General features: G+C 32.8%; 1 protein-coding gene across 1 annotated transcript; it reads right to left on the bottom strand.

Annotated features, from left to right (window-relative positions):
• Positions 1–226: 226 nt before the first annotated feature.
• Positions 227–16542, bottom strand: LOC121974928 (protein transport protein Sec24-like CEF). Its single transcript, XM_042526214.1, has 10 exons — positions 16383–16542; positions 16216–16284; positions 15267–15344; positions 15001–15139; positions 14609–14773; positions 6183–6328; positions 5909–6088; positions 1036–1124; positions 924–955; positions 227–830 (listed from the first exon to the last, which is right to left on the bottom strand). Exons 1-10 carry the CDS (start codon positions 16509–16511, stop codon positions 724–726), a joined length of 1134 nt encoding a protein of 377 aa, XP_042382148.1. The 5' UTR covers positions 16512–16542; the 3' UTR covers positions 227–723.

Raw genomic sequence — 16542 nt, 5'->3', positions numbered from 1 at the left:
GGATCACAAGACAGAATAAAGTTGTTAGATCAGGCAAAGGATCATGTTAGTGATTATGGTACGTGCCTTATTTGTTTATGTTAACTTTCCAATGTGCTAATTTTGTATGGCATTGCAATTGTTTAGGGTTTATGGATAGGTACATAATTTTTGGGTCAGAAACAATAGCAATTAATTCAAGGTGCTATTAAATTACGACGTGAACAAAGAAAAGGACAAGTAGGAATGATAGACCAATGAAACTACAAAGATAAAAATGACATTAATACAACACTCATCAATAACCATGTTTAACAATAATACTTGCAATGGTTATGACCTCTATTAGAAAAATACATAAAAAAAAAAAAATTGAAACTATAAATTGGAACAATCTCATCAAAACACGAGTACCAACGAAAACGCTTTTATTACTAAGCCCCAACTTCTGCGTTGATATCATACACCACCTGTCTAAAAGTAACGTTGAAAGGAAAATTTTCAAAGACAAGGTCCAGAGATCCCAACCAGGTAAATTTACTCGCAGAGACGTCTTCAATTGTCAACTTTAAGTGCTGGAAATTGTGGAAGCTGCAGCAAACACCAATAATTGCCATTTCATTTCTGATGAGCAGCAAGGAAGCGTCTGCTGCTTTCTGTCTCATCCATTTTGGTTATAGCAAGCTCCACAAAATCAAAGAGACGAATAACGATCAAAATCTTTTACATTAACATACATCTGGATCAAGCCATTTTGGTTTGAATTTGCCGGTGAACATGTACAAGGAACTCAACATAAGAGAGGCCTCCAGGAGTTTTATCCTCAACCATATACGACAGGAAATGCGTGCCTATACAAAATGACATGTGAAATTTTCAATTCAAGTGAAACGCTAAACAACAAAATATTGACGACTCAAAAAAGGCTTTGAATTTCAACCAACCTGTGGGGTCACCCTTCCTGCATAGTCGCAAACTGCAGAGAATTCTGAAACTTCAGTACTGTTGTACCAAATGATGAACCATTATTAAGACAGAAGAAAAGAAACTACATACCGCAGGTATGAACATCTCTGCTGCCTTATCTCATTAATGACATCACTTAGCTTCTCTGACAAGTCGTTATCAAATTGCTGCAATACAAGCTGCATTGACCAAAACATGCACCTCAAGATGAAACTAAATTCTATTTGAATATGAAAAATTAAGCAAGAACCTAATAGGGACATGATCAAGAATCATAGATCTTCATATCTACTTGCAGTTTATGTTAATAAACCATCAGTCCAAGCACCAATCTAAAACAAAGGAATGCTGCTTTACCATTTATGCTGAGATTATAATAACCACACCAATCCATTAGATAAATAATTTGAAACTAGAGCTACCATAGCATAGTGTTCATCATGCAACCCACATAGAAAAACACAAGATGGACCCTTGAATATAACGAATGCATGACCTAGAGGAACACCACATATATGAAAACACATCTACCTGCACAATCACACTGAAGTGAAGAGTAAAAAAATCATACAGCATTCTTGAAGATATAACAGAGATCCCCAGGTGGCAACTAGATAGAAATCCAAATTTCATGAACTTCAACCATACCAGCATGACAAATTTCATGAACTTCGATAAGCATGGAAGTAAGAGTTTTGGACATTAATGAAGATCATAGGATAAAGAGTGAACAGTGTAACAAAGAAGCTTTTATGGTTTTGTTCCATTGTTGTCTTTTTGATTAAAACTAAAATTCTATAGAGCTTAAGATACAACTAGTCATATGAGAGAATGTTCAGCAGTAATGATAAATTACAAACAAAAAATGTGTATGAAAAAAAAAGGGCAGCCCGGTACACCAAGCTCCCTCCACGTGGGGTCCCGGGAAGGATCCATTGTACATAGCCTTACCCTACTTTTGCAAGAGACTGTTTCCAGGATTCGAACCCATGACCTTTAGGTCACAAAGCAACAACTTTACTGTTGCGCCAAGTCTCTCTTTCAAAAAAATGTGTATGAGATCACTAAAAATATAAAATCAAAACACTTATCATACAGTACTTAGGTTTAGCAACAATACATGTTAAAAACTTAAATAAGGAGAAATTGAAAATGACGAATGATAAATAAGTTTGTATAGCCAGATAAGCAAGACAAGTCGACTAGACCTGTAATTTGTCAACACTCACTGAAGTTTAGAAGAATATCAACAACCACCACCAAGCCTTATCTCACTTGATGGAGCTGGCTATATGGATCTTTCTACGCCAAGGAACTATATCTCCTACTATATTATTATCTATATTTAAATAAATTTTATTTTATTTTATTATTACTAACCAAATCTGTTTTGATCTTCCTCTTCCTCGTTTGATGTGCATATCTATCATAATTTCATATCGCCTAACTGGAACATTTATTAGTCGTATAATTACATGTCAGTACCATCTTAATTGTGTCATTTTCCCTCAATAGATGCAATCCTGACTTTCTCTCTAATGTTCTTATTTTTTATCATGTTCATACTCGTATATCCACACATCCACCTTAACATTCTCATCTCTACAACTTTCATCTTCTGCTCATGTACTTAAGTCTTAGTCTAACATTTAGCCACATATAACATAGTAAGTCTAGCCACCATTTTATAGACTTCCCATTAAGTTTTAGGGGTACTTAAAAATCACATAGAACACTCGACGTTTTCCTCCATTACAATGATCATGTTTGTATTCTCTATAAGATATTTTTCTCAATCCCTCCATTCTTTTGCAAAAATAAACTTAAATACTTAAGGCTCTCATCATCTCCTATCTTAGTATTTACTTCTTCATGTGTCTTATATAACAAAACAATATCATCTGCAAACAACATACACCACGGTACCATGTCATGGATGTGTCTAGTGAGTTCATCCATAATTAGTGTAAAAAGATAGAAATTTATAGTCAATCTTGATGTAACCTTATCTTTATAAAAAATGCTTCAGTTAATCAGCCAAAAATCTTCACTATTGTTATTAATTCCTCATACATATTTTTAACTAGTTCAATATATGCTACACTAACATTTCTCTTGTTTAGAATTCTTTGTATAATTTCTCTTGGAATTCTATCATAAAACTTTTCCAAGTAATATCATGTGTAAATTTTTTTCCGATATTTTTCAATTAGTTGCCTGAGAAGATGTATAATTTCTATTGTCTACCTTCCAAACATAAATCCAAATTAATTTTCGATCACCGTGATTTCCTTAATCTTTTTTCTATTACTCTTTCCCAATGTTTTATGGTATGACTTATTAGTTTAATACTCCTATAGTTTGCACAATTTTGTACGCCTCTTTTGTTCTTATATATGGGAAGTAGAATACTTACTCTCCATTAATTAGGCTTTTTTTATCTTTAATATTAGGTTAAATAACTTTGTAAGTTATTCAATACATTATTTCCTTAGACACTTCTATACCTCTATCAAAATATCTGGTTTAACTACTTTTCTATTTTGCATTCCATTTAAAACTTGTTCTACATCTGAAGTTTAAATTCTACGATAAAAATTAAAATTTATAAGTTAGTCACATAAACCTTCATTTAAAAGTTGATGAAAATACTTCTTCCACCGCACTTTTATTTCCTCATCATTTACTAGTACCCTATTATATTCATCTTTAATACATCTTATTTGGATAAGATCTCTTATCTTCCTTTCTCTCGCTTTAGCTATTCTATAAATGTCTCTTTCTCTTTTTTTAATCAATTTTCGATAGAAATATTCAAAAATTTCATTCATAGCTTCATTCACTATTTCCTTAACCTCTTTCTTGGTTATTGTATATTTTTTAAAGTTTTTCTCGTTTTTACATGTATATATACCTATAGGTTGTTTTCTCATTCCATCAATTTTTTACTTGGTGATGCGCGTCCCTTTAACTCACCAAGTAAGACTATTATTTTCAACTTTGATATCTCATCGTGTATTTGAGTCGTCATAAATTTATCTTAATGCTTACTCTTATCCTCTCTTTAAATATGTTTTTTTTCTCATTGTTTAACTTTTACCACTTAATTCTAAAAGTCATGCATATTTTCCTTTTATTAATACTAATTTGACGCATATATCCAATACTACTAACTTATGCTGGGTAATTAAGTTTTTTCAGGGATGACCTTGTAATATTTATAAATATTTCTATCTTTCTTTATAACTATAAGAAAATCAATTTGCAATTTATTATTCTCACTTTTGAAGGTGACCAAGTGTTCTCTTTTTTGAAAAAAAAAGAAGATATTAGCTAGTATAAGATCATATGCTATCGCAAAATCTAATATAATTTTCTCTTTTTCATTTCTTATTACAAACTCATAACCCGACACCTTATCATATTCCTCATTTTTCACTCTCACATGCTCATTTAAATCTCCTTCTATTAAAATAATTTCATTTGGAAAAATATTTTATAACATCTCATCTAGATCATCCAGATTTGGTTTCTTCATCTAATTCAACATGAGGTGTATATATGTTAATTACGTTAATAATTTCTTACACCGCTATTATCTTGAAAGCTATAATCCTATCCCCCTTTCTAACTAGTCATATAACTTCATCATTTAACGAACTATCTACGATAATACATACCCATTTCCTATTTTACTCATTCCTATATATCATAATTTAAAAGTCGAGTTCTCTATCATCTTTGTTTTCTCTTCTATTCATTTTGTCTTTTGTACATAAAAAATATTAATTCTTTTCCTAATCATTGTATCTACTACCTTCATTATTTTACCAATGAACGTTTCTCTGTTACATGTTCTAAATTTTATACTATTAGTTTTCATATAATATTTATTCTTATCCAACCTATAATGTGAGAACTCTTGTATATTTAAGACTACACTTAAGTTCTCATGGAGATGTAGTAGCCGTTATTGATATATCACAGTCCCTGTAACGTGAACTCTTGTATATTTAACACGATACTCGAGTTCTCATGGAGATAGCAGTCTTTGCCAAACACAAACCCTGCAATGTGTTCCTTCCGGGGAACAACTTAGTATTAGCACAATAGTATATGATAGATTCATTCATTGAACATTTGCCTGAATTTAATGTTGGACGACAACCTAACACAACACTCACCCTTTCTCATCCGGGCTTGGGACCGGCCATAGCTTAGCTTGTAAAAGCAAAATATAGTAATTAACTTTGTAGAGACCATTATAATCTGTCACTAGCATGAGAGAACCATATAATGCCTCCCAAGAGTATCACATATTAATATGACATTTATGTCCAGTAGCGAGTCTCAAATATTAAGTGCTAAAAGGTATTTTGTTAATGTCAGATGCTCTATTGGCTGCAAAAATGAAATAAAGTTTAAAGGTTGAACAATTATCTCATTTTGGTATACAAAGTCAAAAAAACAAAACAAAAAAAATTGTATGACAAATACATATGTGAATACAAACTAAGCTACAGTCTCAAACTTTCAGTAAGAGATAACTAAAATAGAAATGCTCGGATGACTAATTTAACAAAGAAACTGTCTTCTTGAAACAGTGTTCTGCAGTTTGTAAGTCATGGTTTTCTCAGTCACCTACATGTTACCTCCTGACAAGTAAAATGGCCTCAATGGAGGTTTTCCAACATAAAAGGGGATTATACATCTGCTGTCAAACTGAAAAACAAGGAACACAAGCAATTGAATCCAGAAATCCTGCCAGCATTATGTGACATAAGAATATCAGCCAATTCGATTACTACATTATCATTTGCTTTCCCAATGTGAGACCCTCGAACACTTGTTTGCACATTAATGATCATGAATTTAATCAATGCATACAACTTTTATTGTTGTAAATTGTGCCACTGAAGTTTCACAAATCAAACAAATAAAGATAACTAACAAAGCATGTTACCTGAGTTGAAAGCCCATCGACAGAAGTTACTCCAAACAATTTTTGAAGTGTGTCTGGGTTGACCATGTTTCCAACATAGATTAAGCAATCTTCACCATTTTCAAGAAGATATATTCCATCATCATTTATGTGCTCACTTGAGAGAGGAATTGTGGAAGATGAAAGAGAACCATCATTTTCCTGTAGCATTGGAATATTTTTAAGTCCAAAAAAATATTGAAAAATACCACTTCGGTCTGAAGTTCAGCCTAAAATCCACATTGACCATAAATACCTTCTCAGTAAGATCATGAATAGATATCATTCTGGGATATACTAATGGAATAGCCAAAGAAATGGAAAGTGACATAACATGGCTGACCCAATAACAACGATCATCCAACCGGCCATCATTGCGTAAACCAATGCTTTTAACCAAAGCTGAATAGCATGGACCAAAGACAAAGATAAATGGTTTGTGTATACAAAGACAATGAAACACGATGTTTAGTGATATAAAACAATAATGAGGTAAAAAAAGTGACATATCAAACTATAATGATTGCATTTAGTTAATTATTCTAAAACAAAAAACAAAATAAGCACAGTGCCCAAGAAAAAAACCAAAAAAACTGATCTATATTGTACCCTTAGTAAGAAAATAGATATCAGAATCCAAGTCTAACACCTTGAATATCATGCCATTTATGTATGGATGCCACAACAATTATGAGAGATGTGAAAATTGTAGATGTTATATGTAAGGATCCTAATTAAGATGGTAAGAGGGGCTTAGATTCATAAAAACTAAATTGTAAACTTAGAAAGGCAGAACCTATTAATAAACTAATACCAACTAAACTCATATCATACATCTTGAATCATCAGTGATTCCTTGATAGATATAGGAAATATAAGAAATATGATTTACCTTGATGTGATTGTAGAGATTTGATTAGTCTACTTTCTTAAAATAGGCTTGATACTATATATATATATATATATATATATATATATAAGATTGACAAATAAAAATAAAATAACATATTTTTCCTCCACTGTTTGCTTTAATATTTTACATGGTATCAGAGCCCACCTAGGAGGAATCATCGATCGTCAAGCTCGCCAAGACGCCCAGACGATGCCCAGATTTTGGTCATTGGAATCTATACGCATGAGCCACACTATCGTTACAAGTTTTGTAGTCCAGTTCCATGCGTTGACACCGAGTATTGAAAATATTTTCAATTGTCATTATTCTGTTTGCCTACCCCATACAACATCTTCACATACCTAGTTGAGTCAACATTTGTTCAGGTGTTATACTCTTTTGTCCAACACATTCATATTTTCTTTTGTTCTCATTGCTCTTTGGTGAAATTGTTGAGAAGTAATTATCCCCGTGTTTTCAAAAATAATGGCTCTAATTATCTTAGTTGGAGTAAGACAGTTCGTCTTTATTTGTTGAGCATTGATATGGATAATTATATGACTAATGACCGACCTATAGATGAGTCAAAATAGACATGGTTGAAGGACGAAGCTCGGTTATTTTTGTTAGGACTTTCATACCCTTTGCATTTAGGCAACAAAGGATGTCTACCCTTCCCCATGCGCTATTCAACTGCCCAAGGCTAGTAGCCACCCATGATTTACCTCTTCCGTGTTGGCCTGGGAAGGGCTAGCGGAAGCGCTGGAGGCAAACGAATCGCCTTTTGCCACCATTTAGGCAACCAAGGATCCTGATGGTTTTGCTGAGATTGGCAAAGGGTTTAAGTTAGCCTTGCACTTATTTGACTTGTGTGCTAAGATATGTAAGGTCTACCAACTATATAGGATGACTTGGCAAGGCTAAGGGTTATGATGGCTTGATGGCTCAAAGTCTATAAGATCGGAGAAGGATGGTGCATCTGAGGAACCACAGGATGAGGAGCATGGCAAGATGAGGAGGAGATCTACATAAGCAAAGGATAGCTAAAGAATAGTTGCGGACTCGGAGCATCCGTAAGGCATCTTGATAGTATGTTAGTCGATTGACGATGAGATTCAGATTACTAGTGATCCAAATATTCATATATCCCAAGTTAGATCTATTTAGGGTATTATAGTTGGATCAATTGACTATTAAATAAGGGTTAGTCGACTATTGGTATCAGACTTATCAAACGAACAGAACATACAAAAGGTTGTCCAAGAAACAAAATATTTCTTAATCAACTTTCATTGGAAGAGCACAAAATGTCTAGACGTCGAATGGAACAGTCAACTAACCACTTAGGAGTCAATTGATGGTACAAATCAGTTAAATGCTAAAATGACTTATTCAAATGGAGCTGAAGACGGAAATTCTGACAATACAATTAGGATAAAGATCCATGGATTAGTCGATTGATGAGTGATGCTCAGTCAACTAATGGTCGCCGGATCAGTAAATGACAAGATTCGACATGAAGGTTAGGCTATAAAAGGGTTGAGGAAGCTGCGAAAGAGAACAATTAAGAAGTGTAAAATATTATGTCATCTCAAGAACCTTTATTGTTCTATTCATTCTTGCTTTTGATTGTTGTATTTGTTGATTGTTGTAGGAGGTTTCTCCATCTCCAATGCTTAATTGAAGAGGAGAAAAATAGTGGACTCCATGTGCATAGGTCGTGGATGTAGCAACCTAGGAATTGTGAACCATGTAAATCTTGGTGTCTGTTAGTTTGCATTTTCCATTTCGTGTTCTTTTTTTGTTTTCACTGCATAATACTCTTGTATAGAAAACTAACATCGTAGAAAAAGCTATTCACCACTTTAGCGGTTGTCACTCATCCCAACAATTTTTACAAATACGAAACTCCATTGTTAGTGAAGTGATTGGTCTAAATCAATCACTATGAATTTGTCAATCACTATTTTGAAAAGGGGATATTTCCTGCATTTATAAGATGTGCAAAGCATTTTATCATGCAGAGGAACAAGATAAGTCCATTACAACCTATTTCATGAATTTTAAAAAAGACTTGTGAATATCTTAACATGTTATTATATTAAGTCCTATCTAAATGTACAATAAGCTCAACAAGAGAAGATGGCTATGATGAGTTTTTTAGTTGGGCTTCTGTCTGACAGCTAAATCTCAGATTCTCTCTAGTTATGAGATTTCCTCTCTATAAGAAACCTTTAGTATGGTACTTCACGCAGATATTTCTCCATGTGTTCAAACCTAGTAGTGCTCTTGTTAGTCAAAATAAGATATCTGAATCTGGAATACAGCAACATAGGTGGAAAAGGAGTGGGGTCAAGTGACTATGATAGAAATTTTATTACTCGAGGACATGAATTAGGAGGAATTGTTTGTCACTATAGTCATAAGCTAGGACATATAAAACACACTTGCAATAAATTGCAAAATAAGAAAACATAGTCGACCAATCTAGAAATGATATTTCTAAGATTTGTCATGATTTACTCATGAATATGCCAAATTCTTATAATACCAAGAATCATTAAAATCTCCATCCATAGTGGTTACTGTCCTCATTGAGTTAGGTAAACCAAATATGTCTTGTTTCCTCATCCTCCAAACGGGTCATTGATTTTAGTTTCAAAGATCATATGGCATTCTAATATGCTCTTTACTTTTCAATCACATACTTCTACATCTACTAATACTTTGGTAGATGGGTCAATCTCATGTTCTTGGGTTTGACACAATTACTCCAACTCCTTCAATTTTTACACAGTCTTAAACTTACCTTAGTTGTCTTTTAATTTAACTTTTGTAAGTAAACTCACGCATACTCTTAACCGTTGTGTCTCATTATTATCTATTTCAGGATCTTATGATGAAGAAGATTATTGGTAAAGGATATGAGTGACCTCTATATCCCTGATAAACAGGTACCAAAGTCCATCATTTGTTTTGGAATAATCACCCCCATTCAAGTACATTGTCACTTGGATCATCCTTTACTACTAGTATTAAACTTTATTCCCAATTTTACAGTCTATCCTCATTAGATGTGTGAATTTGCTAAACATCATCGTCTTAATTTAAGTCTAAGAGTCAATAGCTAGTGCCTCTTTTGAATTAGTTCATTCAGATGTTTGGGAACCACCTTGTCCTATTATGTTATATCTCAAATTGGTTTTAAGTATTTCATTACTTTTGTTGATGGTTATTCTCGCATGACATGGTTATGTCTGATGAAAAATCATTTTGAATTATTCTTTTATTTCTTTGCCTTTTAAAATATTTCTGTATAAATATTACGAAGTGATAATGCTAAGTAATGCTTATCATATTCTTTTCAAACTTATATAACTCAAATGGCATTCTCCTTCAGACCTATCGTGTAGAATATATACATTAAAACTACAAGAGCTTTATTATTTCAAATGCAAGTTCCTAAAAATAGTTTTGGGCGCAGTGTCGACAACTCACTTTCTAATTAATCGTATGCCATCATCCATTCTTCACGGTGAGACTCATTATATTCTCTTAGTGTGTTTTTCTCGGGTATTCTCGAGTTCAAAAAAATATAGATGTTACTGTCCTAATCGTAGCAAGTATTTGGTCTCCACCAATATCACTTTTCTTAAAACCACATCTTTCTTTCCCTCTACCAATCGCCCTAGCCGAGGGAGGATGTGATTTGTTAATCTATACCATCACATCTTCTATTTTTGATTCCACTAAATCTATTCTTATTAGTCTCCCATTTAGCAAGTTTATTCTCGATGATATATTCCTCCTAATCCATGTCTTGTGTCGGCTTCTTCATCAGCGGATCCAATTTCAAGTGATGATTTAACAATTGCTCTTTACAAAAGTAAACGTCAATGTACTTATCTAATGTTTTCTTTTATATTTTATAGTCACCTATCATCATCTTCCTATTCCTCTATTGCATCTCTCGATTCTATATCCCTTTCTAAAACTATTCATGAAGCTATATATCATCCCGGTTAGTGTAATGCTATGATCGAAGAGATGTATGCTTTGGATAACAATGGTACTTGGACCCTAGTCAAGTTACCTGCAAGGTTTGCAGAAGGCAATTGGATGTGAATTGAGATTTACAGCTAAAGTCAATCTTGATGGGTCTATTGCTCGACTGAAAGTCCACCTTGTTGCTAAAGATTGCCCAAACCTATGAAGTGGATTATTCGGATGCTTTCTCTTATTGCTAAACTTACTTCCGTCTGGTTATTTATTTCTATGGCAGCCACTCATTATTGACATTTACATCAGTTAGACATCAAAATTGTTTTTCTACATGATAACCTTCAAAAGGAAGTCTATATAGAAAAACCACTAAACTTTGTTTCTTAGGAAAGTATGGGAAAATTATTAAGGAATTTGAAATGAAGAAATGTAAGTCTATCTGTGTTCTACATATAGTGATACCAAAGATTTAGGGATTTATAAATACTTCTTGGGTGTTGAGGTAATCTGATGTAAGAAAGTAATCTTCTTATCTCATATGCACTTGACTTCTAGTTTGAGACGGGAAAATTAAGGGTTAAACCACCCAATAACTCCAATCGATAGCTCAAAAAATGGTGAATTATTTGAAAATCCTAATAGATGTAGAAGATTGGTTGGAAAGTTAATTATCTCACAGTGACTTGCATAGATATTACATATTTAATTAGTATTATAAGTCAGTATATGTCTTCTTCAACAGTTAATTATTAGGCAGTTGTAAAATAAATTGTGTTATTTAAAAGGAGCACCTGGAGGAGGTATCTTATATAGTAATCATGGTCATATTTGAATTTTGAAAGTAGAATACTAAATGAGAATCAAAATGGAAAATCAGTGTATTACACCTGATAATATTCCAATAGAGATGGAAGTGCTTAACAAGACAGAGAATTTGACTCACGAAGTTATATTCAATCTGATATTGAAAACGAAGAAATGACTAAGTAGAGATAACTACTCTAATCCCCTTATAAAAACAAAGAAACTTATAAAATTGTACAAATTATAGGGGCATTAAGCTAATATATCATACCATAAAATTTTGAAAAAGAATAATAAAAAAACGGAAGAAGGTCAAGGTGACCGAAAATCAATTTGAATTAATGCCTAAAAGATTAATGATAGAAGCTATACACCTTGAACAATTGATTGAAAAGTATTGAAAAAAACCAAGACTTACATATGGTATCATTGACTCAAAAAAAAGCTTATAATAGAGTGCAAATTAAAAATATGTACAAGAATGTACTGATGAGAGTGAAGACTCAGAAGTGTTTTTTATGAAGAAAACAAAGATAAGTTCTAAATCATTTCTTTTTACACTAGTTATACACAAATTCATTGGATACATCCAAGACACATTATCATTCTACATGATGTTTATAAATGGCATTGTTTTAGTTGATGAGACATGCGAAGTAAATACTAAACTCAAATCATAGCGGAAAACACTAAAAGTAAAAAAAAAATCTAAGATTAGAATAAAAATATAATTATACGCAATTTAAGTTTAATAGTAGGAGTAGACAAGCAAGGTAATTGTTAAGGTAACTAAGAGCTTCAAGTATCTAGGATTGTTAAATACAAGTAGCATGATTGAAATGGAAGAGTGTGTCAGAACAATACCTCCAAAGTTTAAAGGAAGATTTTACAAAATGACGACCTACTTGTTATATTATATTAGTCTACAAATTGAGCACACAAGCAAAAAATGAAAATCGTAGAGATGAGGATAAACTCAACCATGGTTCAGAATCAAAACCGTCAACTCAAAAGGTTCCAAGAATGTCGACCATTAACCTTAACCTTCCAAGTTATGGTTTGAAACTATCATTGGTTAGTGATGGTTCAAGATTATTATTATTGCTTTTAAAAAATTATAAATTTATAAAAATAAAAATAAAATTGTACTTATTTAAATTGTCTACGTATAGGGTATGGGGGAATTAAAGCCACGTAGTTCATTAGTTATTTCGGTATTAAAATCTTCTACTTCATTCATTTAAATTTTAAAGTTACATGTCTTTTATTATTTTCCTAACTTTCGTCCAATCATTAGTGTTTGAGCTTCCAAAAAGTCAAAAGCCAAAATAAATAGAGAAGAATATTACATTAAATTCTTAGTGTGATGATAGTCTTCATTAATTTTGTATATTTTATGATAGTCTTCATTATATATATATAATTTTATTATTAAATAAATTATATCCCTTAGCAAATTTATTATTGGATAAATCATACAAGTCAAATAGTTTTTATAAACTCAATATTGAATGAATAAAAAGATAAAATAAGACCAAAGAATAATTAAGAGAGTCAAATAAGATTAATAAATTTAATAAGTTAAAGATAAAATAGTGTCATATCAAAGAATTCAAGACAAATAGGTTGAAAATTAGCTTTAATATAAAGGTAGAATAATCTCGCATTAGAGAATTCAAGGCAGATAGGTTGAAAAATTAACTTTAATAGAAAGGTTGAATAGTTCCACATTGAAAATTTTTAAATAAATGAGTTAATTTATATTGAACCATACTATAAATATTATTAAATAAAAAGCTATAATTTAAAAAATCTAAACTAAAATTAAAATATGTATATATATTAAATAAATACAAATGAACCGGTGGTTAACCGACGGTTCAAATTGATAGTTGAACTAGCGGTTGAACACGTCGGTTCATTGGGATCCAACCCGTAAAGACGGGTTAGTTATGGGTTGAACCCATTGAACCGGGTCAACGAGTAACCGACCCGTTGACCTAGTCCAAGTCCAATTTGGACCTGACCTGTGGATAGGTCTAGATGCGGATAGACACGATAAAAAATGAGAACATTAGAAAGAAAAGTCAAAGCACCTATTGAGGCAAATCTTTAAGAGGCATGTTTCAATGATATAGACATGTAGTTGGGTGGCTAATAAATGCTCAGTTAGGCGTGAGATTATGACAAATACTGTTAATCGAGAAAGACGAGATCAAATAATACTTGATTAGCAATGATAAAATAGAATAATTTATATATATATATATATATATTAAACCCAATGGCATAGGAGGATCGATATAGCCGACCTTACTTAATGGAATAAAGTTTGTTTATTGTTGTTTCATCTTTGATTTTTTTTAAATTATTTCCATTTCGATCCTTCCGGCCCCGTACTAGACTGGTCCTTACATTTTGTAATCATGGTTGCATCCTTTGAGAGAGGGTGTGAAATAAAAAATTCCATTTTTACAACAAAATGAAAATGCTAAGATGGATATGTGTTGTTTCTAAAACATATAATATCATATATTCTTATATTCAAAGAAAACCCAAGAAATTACAAGTTGAATCCATTAGACTAGAAGTAAGAGATATAGAAACAAAAATTATATTTAACATAATAAAAATTAATTCAGAACACCTAAACTGTTACTAGCAAAATGGCCTTGCCATATAGCAGCCTTACATAAGAGTCTAATGGCATGATAAGATCCATAGAGTCATCCCTCAATAGTTGGGACATAGCTTGTTTGCTATTGTAATAATATTTCCATGCAAATCCAACAGTTCTATTCACATGGGCACCAAAACATCCTTGCCAATCATCCATGCAATAATACATTTAATGACACTAATATATTAGTCTGCAAAACAAATAATCCCAAGAGCAAAATTCCATACTTAGCAATATATAGACACCATTACAGCTAAAGAATAGATGTATCACTGCAAAAATATTTCTATAAGTTTGGTCATACCTAGCGTATAGAGAGGCAATAGCTTCAGAGCTTCAGGAAGAATTAGCTGGCCTGAAGATGATACTGTCGCGCAAAACTTACGGTAGGCATGTAAGATGTTGATGCAGAGGTTTATGATCTGCTCACGGACTTGAGAAAGCGAGTTCACTAGGATGCTGCTTGCCGCTACAAATTCCAGACATCAAAATAATTGTTTAAATTTTTTAAAAATCAAACACTGCAAAAAGTTCAAATACTTCCCAGTTTTCAAATGGAATAGACCTGTAGTACGTGACAAAACAAACAGAAACACAGTAGTTTAAGTTGCATACATGTAGACCAAGACTAGCAAGTTATATAGAAGAAGGCTTAAAAGGAGGAGAAAATATAAAATAAATAAAAGCATATTCTACCTTGCTTGAGGATACAGGCAAACTGGGTATCCAAGTCAGCTGTACGGAAAAGATTGCTAAGCATGCTAGTGCAAGGAAGGGAGAGGTTTATAACTTTAATTCTTCTTTGACCATACACAGTAGTGTAAAGAAGTGCACACTGCATAAAGAATCATAAGTACAGTCATGACTGACAAGATCAATTGCAAAGCCAAGGCAAACTTAAATTGGAAATAAGAGAAAGGTCCCTATTAAAATATCTTGGGAAGGCATAGACTGCTGCATACCTGAAAGGCACATTCTGAATTCTCCTGGAACTTATCATCATATTTGAAAGTAACCATTATAGTTTTATCGCAGTCTATCTGTGACACATAGGTATTTTTGTATCAGATTAATGTGTAGATGCAAACACAATAACTGGCATATATCATCAATGTACGCTCCATTTCAAGTCATTATGCAAGCAGAGTTAAATAATGGAATTTTCATCAAGCCAGATATGCAGTACCATAACTACATGTCATCAATGTACTCCAATGGTTTAGGAGGTAGGCAGTTATCAGTGCGTTGAATAAGGACAGATATCACCCTCCATGTCAAGGCATTATGCAAGCAGAGTTAAATAATGGAATTTCCAGCAAGCCGGATATGCTGTTCCATAATAGCTGAGTGATCCAGATCCACATCGGAACAGAGTTGTTTCAGTATCGATCTATATTATGATCCAGAACACTGGATTGACAACAAAAAATTGGGTTTTGAAATAGCAGACAGCTCTTTTTTTAAGAGCATGCGGGTTCAAAAAGAAATAAGAAGGAAAAAAAAGGCAGCCTGGTGCACGAAGCTCCCGCTATGCGGGGTCCCGGGGAAAGATCCATTGTACGCAGCCTTACCCTGCTTTTTGCAAGAGGCTATTTCTAGGATTCGAACCCGTGACATTTTGGTCACAAAGCAACAACTTTACCGTTGCAACATATTTCGATCAATTGAAGTCATAAAATCAATCCCTTATAGTGCAGAATTTCAATTAGTTCATAACTATTAATGAAATTTAATAAATTTTATTTGGTAGTTTCTATTTATGGCTCTATATTTCCAAGTTTTAATCTCAGTAATTTCGTAATTGAAAAAAGGTTTTCATGTTACCAGAGCACTGCATTAGGAAGCCTCTCCTACAGTGCTTTTAGGCATGGCAAAGTTAACTATCACTTATTGTATTTCAGAGGAACTTACTGCAGGAAGATCAATATCAGTGGGAATGCGCTTGCAAAAGCTTCCAGCATATTCCTGAACTTGAAGGCCCTAACAAAATGTAAAATAAAACTTATAAATAATTAACATGAAAACTAATGATAGCATTCATTCAATCACCAAAACACTTTCGAAGCCGGATACTTTACCTGGCTGCATCTAACCCGCATCACTGCCTCAAAACCTTGGGGTCTACTAAGATTCCATCTAAGATCATTGTAGAGTTTCCCAGGATCAGAGACAGCAGAAAATGGATAATAATAATATACCTGCAACATCAAATGAAAAAATCGAATTTACTAGCCCAGC

This window comes from Zingiber officinale, chromosome 4B (genome assembly GCF_018446385.1).
Source record: "Zingiber officinale cultivar Zhangliang chromosome 4B, Zo_v1.1, whole genome shotgun sequence".
Classification (NCBI taxonomy): Eukaryota; Viridiplantae; Streptophyta; class Magnoliopsida; order Zingiberales; family Zingiberaceae; genus Zingiber; species Zingiber officinale.
The sequence above is the reverse complement of the archived record's forward strand: the minus strand, read 5'-3'. Positions and strand labels throughout refer to the sequence as shown.